We start from the raw sequence: 16,727 nt of genomic DNA on the forward strand, positions 1-16,727 counted from the left end.
TAATCCAAGTTACCCTCTATATGTGTGCTAAATTTTATTGTAATCGGTTCAGTAGTTTTTATGTGAAAGAGTAACAAACATCCATACATCCATACAAACTTTCGCCTTTATAATAGTATATTAAGATTAAGATTCGGATGTGTTCATATAACATGTGGCCCGTGGCTTCGGTTTTATGAGAGTCGAAAAAAAAAAACTTATAATTCAAACAAAAATAATACACAAGTAAATACTCAAGTAAGAAGGCTTTATCTGTTTTCTAAAATACAACATAAAATATCCTATAATTTTGTAATAATTATAAGCACTTGCGAAAACAGATTTTTGATTTAACCTTTCAATGTTTCAAAACTAACTATGTATAATTTTTACCTGATCGGTAAGGATACTAGTAATTTGATATTAGAATAAGAGTAATAAAGACCCTAATTTTCTTTCGTGTAAAATCTATTTCAGTCTCAACTCTCAGTGATAATAAAAAATAAATTAGACTTAAAATTAGGTTCATCATTTTTGCTAAATTCGAACGGATTACCTGTAATTACATACTTACATCGCATCGTCGTTTAAGTAATGTAGACTAGCTGGTCTCGGCAAACATAGTTCTGCCTCTTTTGTCACACAGAGGTATCAAAAATAGCTGGTGACCGAATCTGAATTAGCTAATAGGCACACAAAATTACATGAGAGTCGGCCTAGCTGTTTGGAGGAGTATGGTTACTAATTCTAAGCCATGAGGATTTTATATATTAGAGGAGATATTATAGAGATAGAGATGTTATTTCGAATAGATAAAATTGTTTGTTCCCTATTCATATTTCATCCTTAAGCCAGGTTTGTTAAGGTTTGAGAAAATTAGTTCTATATTTTCTACTTATTAAATTATTATTAATTAATATCAAATTATAAACTTTACTTCATTCAATACGATTTTTAAATAAATTTACACAAATAAAACTCGTTTCGTTTTTAAACTTTTATTATTTTTTTACTCTTTAACATAAATAGCATTTATTTCATTTATTTTTAAAATTAATTAAAGTTACAGTTACAAACGTATAGTAAGTATATGTATTGCACAATTAATAAATAATAATCATATAAAACAACAGTTTCTTCACTTTTAGCTAGTGCGCCTACGGATAATAGGCGCGCGATGTTCTCGTGTTTCATAGCGCCGATGACCTTATTAGACATAATAATAAAAAGCTTTTGGGTTTATTGGTTCCTTTATTTCAATTATTTAGCATTACAATTAAAAAAATGACAACGGGATGAACGGTCGGCGAATGGCTTAGGCGATGTGGAGACACGGCAGCTTTAGGGCGAGCCACGGCGCCGAGCGTCCGTCCCGGATCTTCTCCGATTGTGTTTAGATGGCACTAGTGGGCTTTTCGTCCTCTAGTGCTATCTATCGGAAGTAAAACATCACTTATCGAACGACTAGGCTTAACCCGACCGGAATTGTGCCCCTTGATGTTGGTGAGAAATGCTGGTGTGGCGGGGCTAAGAGTGAGTCGCTCACTCTGTGCTGAGTGCGCGGGATTCCTGCACTAAGTACACCTGTGAGCCAGGTACGGTAGAAGTGGTGACGAAAGTGCGGTGCTTAGCGCGGATGAGAGAGAGATTGCTCTCGGCAGTTTCAGCGCGGTCCTCGGCGGCTTCGAGCTCGCGTTGGAATCGTCGCACCCTTGTGACACTTTGTTGAGAAACACCCTCCTACAAATTAAAAAAGTATACGTGATTTAGATGTTTTACACTATACAATATTTTCCTCCTTATTTCTATTACTTATACTAATTGAATTTTATCAAAGAAGATATAGTAAATTTTACCTGTTCCTGCAACTGCCTCTTGTAGATGTTGACCTTCTGGGAGCATTTTTCCAGAGAGTCCTGAAGAAGGACGATGTTCTTTTGGTCTTCTTCGCATTGAATCATGATCTCCTTGAGGGAGCGCTCCTTCTTGCGGAGGATCTTGATGGTTTCAGCGTGTCTCCTCTTCTCTTCGTCAAGCTCAAGTTCCATGTCCTTAATGCGGGCCTCAAGTTTGCTGATGATACGCTTGCCACCAACAATAGCGTTAGCCTCGACTTCCTCCAGACGGACGGAAATGTTCTAAAAATGGCAAAATCATTGAGTATTAATTCATCATGTCATCATATTGTCTAAAATACAACAACGGAGGAATCGTAGGTTACCTTGACTTCGATTTCAAGGGACTTCTTAATAGCCTCAATCTTGACAATCCTCTCTTGTTCTTCGTGCAGGTGCTCAACGGTGTGCTTCAACTCAGTCTGAAAAGGTATGATTTTTTAATAATGAATACAATTAAAATATTAGCAATTATTACCATGTTTACGTAGATACAAATAATTTGGTAAAAAAGCTAATTACCTGTACGCGCTGGTATCTCTCGTCAGCGACGCGCAGTTCCTTGGTGATCTCGTCGTAGTCAGCAGCGACAGCGGACAGTTCTTGTTCGATCTTAGCCTTGCTGCTGGACAGGTTCACGTTGATGACGGTAAGTTCATTGATGCGCGTCTGGGCTTCTTCGAAGGATTGTTCAATGGTGCGCTTAGCACGGAGGGCCTAATAATTACATAAATACCATGTTACTTTGTGTTCCATTATATTTTCATACAAGAGACAATATGAATATTCAGATCTAAATTTTTTTACTGTACCTGTTCGTAATTGCCACGGATCTCTTCAACTTCACCAGTGAGAGATTGAATTCTGCGTTGAGCAACGCCGTATTGGTCAAGGGTCACCTGCAACTGCCTTTGAATCTCGTCGTAGTGGGTCTGGATCTCGGTAAGCTGTTGAAGTTTAAGATTGTTATAATTAATAAAACATAATATTGGAAATAAATAAACTTATGATATGATTTGTTCAACTTATTCGTTTTAAAATAAAACCGTGGTTGTACCTGCAGAGATTGCTTTTTGATAGTCTTCTGCAAGTCAATGTTGGTCTTGTTGGCAACGTCAAGAGACAGCTCCAGTTCGGTGATCTGGATCTGCAGCTTCTTCTTGATGCGGGTGACCTCGGTCTTCAGCTTGGTCTCAGCTTCCACGACACGAGCGTTAAGCTGCTCAATTTCAATGCTGGTCTGTTTGCTGTTAAATAATAAATGTATTAGGTTGATTGGTTAACACGATTAAATATTTAAAGTGATATTATTAGGTACCTGCTGCTAGCTAAAATACTCATATCAAGTTTATCAAATTGTTTTATTGTTTCTTTTAATTCGTTCAATTTTTCAACGTATTCGATATTTATATTCGGTATTTCAGTTTCTATTTGTACAAGACATACTTTAGACAAAGATTCACTCAATGTTTGTATAGATTTAATTTTAAATTCAGGAGGTAAAACGTCATCTAGGTTTTGATGTTTTGTATGTTTAATTGCTAGAGATTTTGACTCTTGCCAATCATCATTAAATTTGAGATTTTTCTTATATATTCCCTTTTTATTTTCACTTAAAACATTATGTTTGCTCTCCTCAAGTAATGTGTGAGCAATTGCTTTTGCAGATTTTCCGCGGTATAATTTTGCTTTAGATCTGAGCTCAGATTCTATAGCTGCATTCGAACCTAGTCTTGCTAATTCCCTTTCAACGTCTGCTAACATTTTATTTTGTCTTTCCTTAAAAAGTTTTTCTTTTTCCACTTTTTTCCTTTTAGTCTTAACAGTTACACTCTCGGTTTCAATATGTTTTGTTATATTCGCAGCAGCTGCGGTTTTAATGACTGAAAACGGAGATCGTTTGCTAACACTCATTGAACTCAAATCTCTCTTCGCCTGTTCAGCAACATCCCGCGATATTTTTCTCAAATCGTGCTCTGAATAAGCTTTAATTGGTTTATCAAATCTATATTTTTCTAAACCTCTTTCGTTATTCCATGGCAAATGAGGCGGCTTCACAGATTCTCCTTGTTGTTTTGCTGTAATATAGTCAATCATGGGTTGGTAAAAATTGATTCCATATCCGTAATTGTCCTCATATATTGCTGTGGGAGGCTTATTCCACTTTGATTCGGGCATTTTCATAGGTGGCATGATGATTTATTAATTGTTTTTTTTTTTTTTATAAACAATAATTTAATATTTTTGGATGCACTGATTATGAATTAGTATGATGCACTGTCGACTTTAGCGCTACACTACAACTGTTATGCCAGCCAGCAGCAGATTTGCGAAGTGCAGTTTTGGCCAACCGGAGACGCCGCTATATTTAAACGGGAATCTTGCCAATTCATTACACAGTAGAATATTTTGATTGAACGTACATAGACCGCACCGGATATGACTGTTTTTGCTGATTGATCGTTATTGATCTTAAACCTAGTGTTAACGTTTCAAGATTTTTCACTTGACCCTATTTAATATCTATTATCATGAAGTAGGTATCACTATATTTCTACATAGGAAATGCATTAAGCTAAATATTATTATAGTGTCGCTTACCGGATGGATTCAATTTCTTCCTCCTTCTCCTGGAGACGGCGTTCAGCCTCATGACGGAACTGACCGAACTCAGCGGTCAACCTCTGCGAGCGCTGTTCCTCGGCTTTACGGCCCTAAATACAATATTTCAATTATTAATAATGTTTTAATACATCATTGCAATACCATTATTGCAATGACAATATGTCATTAGTACGTAAATTAAAAGTGACCTAAATCTTCACGAGGGATTATTTTTGAACTGAAAAATTTCTTGGAAAACTTTTCCGTCTCTTTTATTTGAGATCTAGGTGCAATCAATCAATAATATCAATTGTTTATCTTTCTCTAAAATGGGTTCAGTGAGTGGCGAGTGTGCATGCACAAGGAAAAATTTAAAAGGTAAAAGAAGTCCAAGCCGTTTTATTTATCGCTATATAAACATAGTAAGAGAAAATTTATCGAAATGCAAGCGCGAAACCTACGCATAATATATTTTCAGCAACAGCCGTGTGACGTAATTTCGGTTAAATTGATTGTGTCAGTTGCCAACACAAATGCTTCGACAAATAATCAATTAAATTAGTTTATTTGGCTCTAATGCCGTCACCTGAACGATCATTAACTATAATTAAAACTGCCCTGACGGCAAGCATGCGCATTTATATACAATGTAGTCATATTTATTTTTGACATTAATGGGTAAAATGGATTCTAATTATTTTACACTTGTACTTAAAGTAATAGGTACATGGTATATTCTGATTAGGTATTATGTATTTGTCATAAGTAGCCCCTGTAGAGCTTTTCGCATAGCAACTATACCAAAAATAATTTAGGTAGAGCTTATTAGTTACAATTAGGATATTCTTCAGTATACACATTGTTACTTCAAAAATTATCCAATAATTCAGTCTATTAATTACGCATTACAATGGTCTTATCCAATGATAATCCATACTAATATTATAAATGCGAAAGTAACTCTGTCTGTCTGTCTGTTACTCAATCAAGCCTAAACTACTGAACCAATTTGCATGAAATTTGGTATGGAGATATTTTGATACCCGAGAAAGGACATAGGCTACCTTTTATTGCGAAATATGTACCACGGGCGAAGCTGGGGCGGACCACTAGTTTAATATATTTTTTAAACAATCTGTGTTTGTTCTACTCTTGGAAATAGAAAATGTAATAAAATGATAGAAAATGGAAAATTCATAACTATTTTATCAGCGCTATAGGTAACACAGGCTATACAGGGTGTCCCAAAAAGTAGTGATATACTGAAGCTGGGAGGTAGAGGACTTAGAGGGCTATCCGAATCACCCCCATGTGTGTTATGCGATTTTTCGTATTTTCGGAGTTATTACATTTTTTTCAATTTTTCATCTATCGCCGAGTACGATGAGATTTTTATTTATGGTGACGTGAATTATTGCGCTAGATGCTTGTTTTTTTTTGTGTGCTAAGCTGAAAGATAGACCAATTCAGTATGGTAACATTTACTATCGTTAGATCTTCGAATGGAATAAAAAAAAGAATTAAATGCTATGAAAGATAAAATTACCCAGTATGTTCATAACTTCAAGGGCCCATAAAAAAATAAAATCACATAAAAAAGGTTTTCCATTTGGCTTTTAAAAACTTGCTCTATCGATCAGGTAGCTACCCTAAAAATTTCATTTTATTATTCTGAAGGCTTCAATCGAAAAATTGAAATCTAAATGTGGTAAGTGCAAAATTTTTATTAACATGATGATTATTAAAACCAATAAATAGGTGTTTAAAAATGAATTTTTTTTAAATAGCCCCGCTGTTGCTCAATGCAAGTGCGACATCACCGTAAAAAGTTGTCTTTTTAATGTCTGAATGCTCTTTTATCATTTTTAATGGTTTCTTCTGCTACTATGAATTTCCGGGTTATTTCGTCCAAATTGTGGCAGTCTCTCGTCTTTGTAGTATCCCCACGGAAAAAATTCAATAGGGTTTATGTCCGGAGACCGTGGAGGCCAGGCTAAAGGGCAAAAGATGGATTGGTCGTTGCAGCCTGCGCATGCGCCGGTGACGCCTGCTTTAAAGCCTGGCCTCTACGGTCCCTCGAATAAACCCCATTGATTTTTTTTCAATGGGGATACTAAAAAGACCTCGGCTACTTGAGAGAATGCCCCAATTTGGACGAAATAACCCGGAAATTCATAGTAGCAGAAGAAACCATTAAAAATGATAAAAAAGCATTCAGACATTTAAAAGACAACTTTTTACGGTGATGTCGCACTTGCACTGAGCAACAGCGGGGCTATTTAAAAAAATTCTGGTAATTAAACACCTATTTATTGGTTTTAATTATCATCATGTTAATAAAAGTTTTGCACTTACCACATTTAGATTTCAATTTTTCGATTGAAGCCTTCAGAATAATAAAATGAAATTTTTATGGTGGCTACCTGATCGATAGAGCAAGTTTTTAAAAGCCAAATGGAAAACCTTTTTTATGTGATTTTATTTTTTTATGGGCCCTTGAAGTTATGAACATACTGGGTAATTTTATCTTTCTTGGCATTTAATTCTTTTTTTTATTCCATTCGAAGATCTAACGATAGTAAATGTTACCATACTGAATTGGCCTATCTTTCAGCTTAGCACACAAAAAAAATCAAGCATCTAGCGCAATAATTCACGTCACCATAAATAAAAATCTCATCGTACTCGGCGATAGATGAAAAATTGAAAAAAATGTAATAACTCCGAAAATACGAAAAATCGCATAACACACATGGGGGTGATTCGGATAGCCCTCTTGGTCCTCTACCTCCCAGCTTCCGTTCATCACTACTTTTTGGGACACCCTGTATATGTAGTAACTCCTCCTAATTAAATGTCATTCAATTTACGTTTAAAATAATTTCATTTCTGTCTTGTTTATAAATATAGAATAATATAAATACTGATGGCTCGTATAGAGTTTAATCAAAGCCTATTTAGAGTATCTTAATCTTCTTTTTGAATCGAAATAGTTAAAAACGTCATTTGAAGATGGTTTTTAAAGTAGGGACTTACGAGCATGGCCTGATAAAGTAAGAATTCGATAAAATGTTTCTCAAATCTTGTGTTTATGTATCTATCACTTACATCCTAATGTTCGAGGTTTGCCAATTAAAGTTAAAAAGCTAAATGTATATTAATGGTAAACCTATTAGATATATATTGCCTATATCCTCATCGATCGAGTTATAAATGTGTATGAATTAAAGAAAGTGTTATTTGTGTAACAAAAATAATTCATGTAATGTCTACGGAAGAGCGAATAGTTCTACCACAAGCATTTTAAATTTTAAATTCATAAAAGGATATCTCAATGACTAGAAAAACAGTCAACAATATTGTTACTGAAAAATAATTTTTGATTTTGACTTTGAAGTGAAACTTCTTTAGGCGCGTAGAGTAAAATATCAAGGTCGCGGCATGGCAATACCTGTGGCAATACCGTCACGTCATTGAGTAATGCGAGGATTTTGGTATCTTTGAATCTTGCCAAAGAAGTTTCACTTCTGACACGAATTTTTTGAATGGTTTTTTGTTTTTTTTTTCTGGTTTACTTACAGCCTCAGCTTCCTTGTAAGCGGCGGTGAGTTCTTCTCGCTCGTTCTCAAGACGGCGCAGCTCGATCTCGAGCTCGTGAAGACGGCGGGTCAACTCAGTGACAGTGGCGCGGGCGTCGTGCAACTCATCTGCAATATAGCGTAGATTCATATTTGACACTACTTACACACATTACATACTATTTAGATATTTTACTTCAATAATTCATGTTTTGTATTAAAGTATTAATTATTTTTAATGTGGGAGCAGAACTTTTTGTACCACTGATTTCCTTGAAAAGCTTTGTTTTTTGTAACTAAAATTAATGTTATCTTACTCATAATTTAGATAATAGCAGCTTATAAAATTTTGCAAAATAGTTATTATGAACTTTTTTAAACCGATTTTATTTATTTCTTAAAACTGTGTCTGTTATACATAAAGTATTAAGCCATTATCTCAGCTCTGTATATATTAATATAATGTAAGTATATCTTACCACCCAGTTTCTTGTTCTCGCGGCCAAGAGCGTCCTTCTGCTCGCGAGTCTTGTCGAGCTCGTGACTGACGCGCTGGAGCTCGGTCTGCTTGTTGCGCAGGTCGCGCGTGCTCTGTTCGTAGAGCTGCACTGTCTCTTCCAGGCGAGACTTGATCTCGATGTTCACGCGTTCAAGCTGTTCAGTCCTCTTCTGCAACTCCCGAGCAGTTCCGTTCGCCTTCTCCAAGTCGATAATGAGCACTTCAACCTGAGGATACACAATTCTTAAGTATTTGATTGTATGACGTGAATTGTAAAGTATCTGGCTAGATTGGAAATTTTAATAGCTTTCAGAAAAGTTAATTTTTGCTTTACATCTTTATTACTTACTTCGCTCTGGAGACGAGACTTTTGCTTCTCAACGCTGTTGATCTTAACGATGAGGGTTTCGATCTGTTCTTCCTGCTCTTGGATGCGAATGGAGTACTTGCGACGGATTTCCTCGATTTCCTCGGCCCTAGCGGCAGCCTCAGCCTCGAACTTGGACCTCCAGTGCGCAACCTCTCCGTTGGACTTAACCAGTTGACGTTCAAGGTCCAAACGAGCCTCAGATTCCTCTTCCAGTTGGACGCGGACGGATTCCAGGTCAATCTCAACCTAGTCATCAAATATTTCTTTAATAGAATTTCCTTTGTCATGCATACAATTGAACAATATTTCTAAACCCGATTCTTGTAGAAATGGCTCGATTTTAGAAAAAAAATATCGTATTGCTACAAGTAGATAATTTGATAAAAGTGGAGTAAATTTTACCTGGTGAAGGTTAGCCTCAAGAATTGAGCGCCTTCTTTCATCATCTTCGAGCCTACGACGCGCGTCCTCGAGCTGGCTGATAACCTGGCTCTTAAGGTACAGTACGTTTTCGATGTTCACCTGTAATAAATTTACATACGTTATACTTAATTTAGAGTAAATTTTCGTCGAGTAAGATATTCAACAATAGGCTATCAAAAGTACCTTAAGGTCCTGAACTTCCTTAACGAGCTCAACATTTTCTTGGGAAAGGCGCTGCTTGTGAGATGTAATATCAACAATGGTGCGGTTCAATTCTTCAATCTTGACGTGAAGTTCGCTGATGGTGATCTCAAGGCGTTCACAGGTCTTTGAAATTGTGATCTTTTCCTTGCTTATGTTCTCCACTTGGGCCAACAGCTCGTAAACTTCGGCCTGGAACTTAGACTTTTCCTTCTCGACCCTGGGGACAAAGAGACAAAAATGCAACCAACTGCCATAGTCAAGAAAGTTTATGATAACAGCGAATAAATAATGGAGTCCATGTAGAGTGGTGGATATAAAACGCTTAGCTTAATATTAACATAATTCGCAGCAGCAATAACAAAATACATAAATATGTTAGAAGATGGTCATATGATTCAAGTGATTGGTGTAGGAGCAAATGTCCTCACCTGCTTTTGCTGTGGGTGAGTTTGTCGATTTGCTCCTGGAAGTCGACGACGATTTCCTGGTGCTTCTTCTTAAGCAAATGAGCTGTTTCCTCTGATTCGAGATGGACATCTTCAAGGAGCTTACGAAGCTTGGTCAACTCCGTGTCTCGTTTTCTGTTGATCTCGAACTGTAAAATATACGAATGGATTTCAAATTACATCCCCATATTTATGTTTACAATTTGGGGTACGCATTTGAGATTATTCTTACTTATGATGCATAAAATGTGAATTCTACCTATCTTACATTTAATCAAAATATACGTTTACTAGGATTGTATTGCTTCTTGATCTTCGTTTTCGTTTAGTATATTTCTGTAGCTAATAAAAAAAAACATAAATAAAAATGATGTACCTAGAATACAATAAAAGTACAAAGACAAACATATGAATAATATTCGCAATAGCAATTTCAATTTTTTGCATAAAAATTCGCAAGGCCACATAATGTATAGTAGGAATAAAATAAAGAAATGAGGTGAGAAATATTCAAAAGTACCATTATAAAATAAAATATAAGTATTGCTGTTCTTGTTCTATGGTTTCTTTACAAATCCCCAGTTTCTTTCTTCTTCATTGAGATAGCAAACATATATGTTTGTTGTATTCTGATTTCTCTGAATTCAATATTATAATATGTATTTTTCTCAATAATAGTTCTTCACATTTTCAATTAAACTCTTTATTTTCCGTAGGTAACTCCATTGGGATACACAAAATCCATCCCATTGTTTTCTTCCTTTCTGTTTTTTCATAGTCATCATCTTATATCTAGTTTATTATTAATAATATAATATATAATACAAACTAATACGTAATGAAAGTTTACCTGACTCTCAGCTCCACCCTCAGCCTCCTCAAGCCTTTCCGAGAGCTGGATAACTTGTACGCTCAAATCTGCCTTCTCTCTTTCGATCTGTAAATATTAAATTATATGTTAATTTTCCATATCCTTATAGAAATGTAACATTCAAATACACACTAGAGCACGAAGGTAGGTAGGTCATGCGGTTAAGGCAGACTAAATTGTTAAATATATATATAATAATTATTATATACCAAGTTCGTTGAATTCTTATTTAATTTAGAATTAATTAAATCATATTTAAAAAATAGAGTTAATATTTATTAATCGTCTATAAAATAATTCAAAGAAAAGTTGTGAAAATTTATTAAAGTACCCGCTTTAACTGACAATAATAAGCAGGTGGAAAGCATCAATTAAGTTGAAGTTAGAAATATTGGGCAAAATTATTGTTAAGTTCCACGTATTCTCGTTCGATAATACGACCTTCACATACTTCAGTATTTGTTTCAATCTATTATGAGAGCCAGTTCAAGTCACAGAGTTGTGACTAATCCGGATATTTTCACCAGTAACTTCTGGATCTATTATTATATTTCAATATTGTGGCATTCTCGGCGAACAAGCATCTTTTGGCCCAGTTTCAAAAATGAGATAGGAGAACGAGAAGTTGAGATTTAAGAGCTTCGCGCATAGGTAGCTAAATATATCACAGCGAGTATGATCTCGGTTGGGAAGGATTATTCCGCGGGCTGCCGTCGCGGGTGCAGCGCGCTGTCAGCAGTCGCGCGCGGCCCTCGGGCAGCGTTGCGCCGTGCAACAGTCCAAAATAGAATGAGCAAACGTTACGATGTAATCATCGGTCACCGATATTAAATAATGTTCATTATGAAATGCTAATTTTATTTAGTACGATAAATAAAATAAAAATACAGCTATTTTCAATCATCTGATATGGAATATAATTTCTAACGAATGATCTATTTCGTATTAATGAAAATATATTTAATGTAACACATTAAGGAAAATATCATAGTAATGTTAAACAGCACATAAAATATAGCTTTTAGAATTTTTCTGTTATAATTTCTAGCACATGATTATTACACTAAACATATTATATCAGCACATTATCCTTGATGTTCTATTAGTAAAGTTTATAAGAAGCAAATTTCTTTAATTGTAATATTCATATGAGAAAAGGCTTTTCCAAAGAGAAACTTTACGTAAGGGCGTAAAGGTAAGGCGGAAAATCGAGGGCGGCGGTATTAATAGAGGTATCGCGCGCCCCGCCCACACCTGCGCCGGCGCGCCCGCTATGGCCGCGCCGGCCTCTCATATCACATTTCGCGCGTTCATCGCTTACCCTCTGACGTAGCTCCCTTTCGGATTCCAGGTCATCTTGGAGGAGACGAATCTTGTCCTGAAAAATATAACATATTCTATCATGTATCCGCAAAACACTTCACAAGCACTGCACTGATCGAACGGCCGGTACCTCCAGCCTGGAGAGAGCACTCAGGTCGGCGCTGTACTCGATGTTAACGTCGGTGGTGCCGCCGCCGCTGCTGCGGTAGGTATACTTGGAAGTCTTCGCCACGGCGGACATTGTCGCTGGTTCGTCTCTCGGTCGGCAGTCGGCGCTACGTTACCGGTCGGGCACCGTTCGACTAGTGAGAGCGGGAGCGGGTTGCGTGCGCGCATCAACCGCCGGCCGCCCGCCGCGCCCGCCGCCCGCCCGGTCCCCGCGCGCGCCGCCGCTGCTGCTCCAGGCCGCCAGCCGCCTGGAGCTCACGGATCGTGTTACCACCCCCGCGCACCCCTCTGTCGGCCTTTTATAGACACGCCCGCCTTTACGTCTTCGTACTTCTCTTTTATTTGTTTTGCCCAAAAATTTGGCGAATTTTTACCCATATCGCTCGCGCGCGGGTGCAGTTGCGCCCATGCTGGATGTTGCGCATGTCGCGCTAGATCCAGGTTTCTGCGGAATGCCTGGCGGGCTCTGGCGAGCGCCATCGACCCACACAAAGAACCACAAATCAATTGAACTTAACAATGAACTTCTTGTACTCTTAAATCGATCTCAAGAAGTCAGCAGTGAACGTTTTGATGTTTACAAACATCAATCAAATCTAAATTTAAACCGTGTGATTTGCGAGCGGTATCACATAGATATGTTGGGGTGAATACGATAATTGTATTGGGTATTGGTTCAGCGGGTCATAAGTTCAATCATTTTATGTGAATGTCGATTTATTTTGATAAAATAATGTAATGGAAAGAAGAATACAATCTACCCTCTCTCACTAGAATTAAGATATTATAATAACTCATACCTCGATCGAGCACGGAGATCTTTGAATTGAGTTTTGTCAGGTATAATATCGACTAAAATGGGGAGTAAGTTCTCTTTCATACAGTAGTTAACTCGACCGTAAAGATAGCTTTCAAAATTCCACATCAATCTCTTTAAGATAAGAGAAACAAAAAGACGAGTTTGGCACTCATTATAAATATTCCCATAGTTCCTAATTACAAGGACATACGTAGGTTTTACTTTTAGCGTTTGCTATTGTATACCTAAAGGTATTTTAATTGACCTTTACCATAAAATAGGGTTTTCAGAACTATTTGTTTATTTTTAAAGAGGTTGTACTTTCACTCATGTAGATGACTTAAAGCTCGGACTAAATCCCAGAGCACGAGCCTTGAAACTAAGAGGTGTAAGTATCTTTCTTTCAGCACCTATGGGTTCGATTCCACGGTAATAGGAACTATTATTTAAAATATCTTGGTCTAAAATTACAGATCATAATATGATTCAATCAAGAATACGTGCACTCCAAGAAGATTAACACGAATATTTGATTATTTGATATGATATTTGTAAATACACTTTGTTTTGTCCGGAAAAGAAAGTTAATTATTTTTTGAAAGAATAGAAACAATTAAATAACGAGGCGGAATTCGAACCAGCGTCTTTTTGCCAAGCCGGGGCAACATATCGTCTCGACTACCCGTGATCCTGCCCGAACTTGAGCAATCGAATGTCTTCTACTCTTTCGGTTATCTGCGTAGGGGTCACCCCATTATATAAGAAACTGTCATTTTTAAAGCTATAAAATATTTAAAAGAAATTCAATTGTTTCGCTATTATATCATTATTCGAATACACTGTTAATTAATAATTGGGATTTCCAAAGTTCATTAATTACTGTATGCTGTTATAGTATTATGGTGCTAAGCTGTTTTGTTTTGACAATACGGTGATAGTTGGATACCGTATCTTCTGGATAATGCAATAATGCACTATTGCATTATCTAGAAGTCGAGAATTATTATTCAACATAACATCGGTATTCGGTACTAGGTATACCACCTAAAGCACGACCAAAAAAGGTGCTTCGAACTTTCGATTTGGAAATTTAAAGTATCCATATTAGAGAGTGGGTTGCTCCTATAGGGCTGACTTTGAGTAAATTTGTAAATTAAGCCGCTGAAAACGACATTGCAGCATCAAAACGTAAGCAGTGAGGGGTAGAGAGGCATTTATGACCATGTAAATAGTAATAAATGTTATATGTAATTATATCTTTATCTCATAAAATACCTTTTAACAATGTTTGCAAACTTCAGAGAATGTCTCAGTAATTGATTGAGAGTATTTAAACGAATGCATATGTAATGTTAAATTTAAAAACAAGTGAATATACGAAAATTAAATGTCAAGATGTAAATAAGAAGCCGGATAAAACGTCGGCTCGTAATTAATCATTGCTCTATTTCAGTTCAACGCAGTACATTCATATAGAAAGCTCGTACAACTTTTAATTCATATTTTATTTCGATACAGAGATAACGATTTTATAATGGAATTCTCTCGTATGTGAATTTTAAATGTTTAATTATTATAGTGTTATTTAGTTTTCAGCCAGTTTAATTTTCGTGCAGAGCGGTACCGTATTATTTTCATGTCTGCTATTTCGTAATATTTTTCTTTTATTCTGGTATGCTAAGACTAATATTTGACGAAAATAATATTTTAATTTCAATATTTGACGAGTTATAATTTGGCTATATTTTATCTTGTGTCATCCCGCCGGTATATATCCTTCCACATCTCGCTGTATCTGCTTTATTATTTGAGCATATAAATGATCGCCAACTTCTCAAAGGAGATAAGGCACTTGAAGAAGTAGGTTCGCAAGCGAAGATATTATAATGTTGTGTTCACGAATGTCCTAGAGCCGTTCCAGCGAAGGCGCAGGTGGACGCAATTTTCATTTATATTCGTACACCTGCGAAGTGGACTAAATGTGTTCCGTATGCTGCGGATGGCCGCGATGATTCACCGACCTATCCCCAAATTATATGCACCGCTATACTTGAACATCCTCCGCCTGAAAATAATTCGGAAAAAAGCTGTTTTTTTAGATAACCGGCAAATTTACGTTTAATTCTTTAAATTTTAGCACTTTTAAGTCAAATATCATGTTCAAAATACCAAAACGTGAAATCAAATCGTATTGTTGGTATTTTTACGTCACATAAATAACTTGGATTGTTGGCAGAGCTCGCGGTGACTCCTTTATGACTGTATCGGGTGTAAAGATTGAAATAACTTTATAGTCCGTGAAGCCGATGAATAGGTTTGATATGATTTGGAAATGTATTTTAATGTTTTATTGCATTTTATAAATAGCTTCTTCATACGATCTATCGTATAGTACACTATAACGTGATGGCGCGGCGCCTTGTCTGTATGTGTCTTCTTTGATATTGAAAGAAGCTTTATATACCATTGTAATTTTAGGACAAAGCTAGTCGTCCGCTAAACGGATGAATAAAATAAATTAGTCGTCCGATTACCGGATGAATAAAATAATTTAATCGTCCGATAACATCTATTTATCTATATAGTTAGGTTATCGGGGTTTCTTTAGAGAACTGCCGCACGTATTATAGGTTTTTTGTGGGGGGAGGAGGGGGGAGGAGGGCACACGTTGGTATTTGATTTTTTTTTGCGCGTCGACGGAGCCCCGCTTCGCGGGGCTCCTATTTCTGTGTAGTTTTTTTTTAAGAAACCTAACCTAACCTAACCTAACGGCTAACCTAACCTAAACTTGTTTTTTTTTTGCGCGTCGACGGAGCCCCGCTTCGCGGGGCTCCTATTTCTGAGTAGTTTTTTTTAAGAAACCTAACCTAACCTAACCTAACCTAAACTTGATTTTTTTTTGCGTGTCGACGGAGCCCCGCTTCGCGGGGCTCCTATTTCTGTTTAGTTTTTTTTTTTAAGAAACCTTACCTAACCTAACCTAACGGCTAACCTAACCTAAACTTGATTTTTTTTTTTGCGCGTCGACGGAGCCCCGCTTCGCGGGGCTCCTATTTCTGTGTAGTTTTTTTTTAAGAAACCTAACCTAACCTAACCTAAAGGCTAACCTAACCTAAACCTAACCTAACGAATTAAGGGCGATTATCTCGGCCATTTTTTATTTTAGAGAAAAGTTGTTCCTATAAAACATGCTTATAGTAGCGTAATCTTTACGATAAAATAATAATAAATAGGTGTTATAATGACACCAACTCCATCAAAAATTTTCTAAGTCCTGCGCCCCCTTTGCTTTAGTCCAACCCAACTAGCTTTAGTGTTAAAAGGTTATCTATTAATCCGAATAATCGGACGATTAAATTATTTTATTCATCCGGTAATCGGACGATTAAATTATTTTATTCATCCGGTAATCGGACGACTAATTTATTTTATTCATCCGTTTAGCGGACGACTAGACACTTCGGTAATTTTATCTTATATATAAAATTCTCGTGTCACAATGTTAGTCTGCATACTCCTCCGAAACGGGTGGACCGATTCTCATGAAATTTTCTGTGCATATCGGGTA

At 36.5% G+C, this 16,727-nt stretch overlaps 2 protein-coding genes across 2 annotated transcripts; both read right to left on the reverse strand.

Annotated features, from left to right (window-relative positions):
- Window positions 1–961: 961 nt before the first annotated feature.
- LOC149911034 (paramyosin, long form-like) lies at window positions 962–12,509 on the reverse strand. The gene is made up of 16 exons (XM_090102242.1): window positions 12,323–12,509; window positions 12,191–12,247; window positions 10,849–10,935; window positions 9,981–10,147; window positions 9,532–9,769; window positions 9,328–9,447; window positions 8,905–9,171; window positions 8,536–8,782; window positions 8,058–8,185; window positions 4,476–4,588; window positions 2,932–3,121; window positions 2,687–2,821; window positions 2,397–2,591; window positions 2,201–2,296; window positions 1,836–2,117; window positions 962–1,719 (listed from the first exon to the last, which is right to left on the reverse strand). Exons 1-16 carry the CDS (start codon window positions 12,431–12,433, stop codon window positions 1,522–1,524), a joined length of 2,631 nt encoding a protein of 876 aa, XP_089958368.1. The 5' UTR covers window positions 12,434–12,509; the 3' UTR covers window positions 962–1,521.
- LOC149911035 (paramyosin, short form-like) lies at window positions 3,148–4,084 on the reverse strand. The gene has a single exon (XM_090102252.1). It carries the CDS (start codon window positions 4,065–4,067, stop codon window positions 3,171–3,173), a length of 897 nt encoding a protein of 298 aa, XP_089958378.1. The 5' UTR covers window positions 4,068–4,084; the 3' UTR covers window positions 3,148–3,170.
- Window positions 12,510–16,727: the final 4,218 nt, after the last annotated feature.

The sequence above is a fragment of the Colias eurytheme genome, chromosome 1 (assembly GCF_061535395.1).
Source record: "Colias eurytheme isolate Ceu_HAF_F1 chromosome 1, ilColEury1 Martin Lab GWU primary, whole genome shotgun sequence".
In the NCBI taxonomy this organism is placed as follows: domain Eukaryota; kingdom Metazoa; phylum Arthropoda; class Insecta; order Lepidoptera; family Pieridae; genus Colias; species Colias eurytheme.

Excerpts from the sequence above, each read along its gene's own strand:
- LOC149911035 (XM_090102252.1), bottom strand. The coding sequence starts at position 4,067 with ATGCCACCTATGAAAATGCCCGAATCAAAGTGGAATAAGCCTCCCACA.
- LOC149911034 (XM_090102242.1), bottom strand. The coding sequence starts at position 12,433 with ATGTCCGCCGTGGCGAAGACTTCCAAGTATACCTACCGCAGCAGCGGC. Across the intron at positions 10,148-10,848 it reads AGGGTGGAGCTGAGAGTCAG|TTCGAGATCAACAGAAAACG; the intron begins GTAAACTTTCAT and ends TATATTTTACAG. Across the intron at positions 2,297-2,396 it reads AGAGATACCAGCGCGTACAG|ACTGAGTTGAAGCACACCGT; the intron begins GTAATTAGCTTT and ends ATACCTTTTCAG.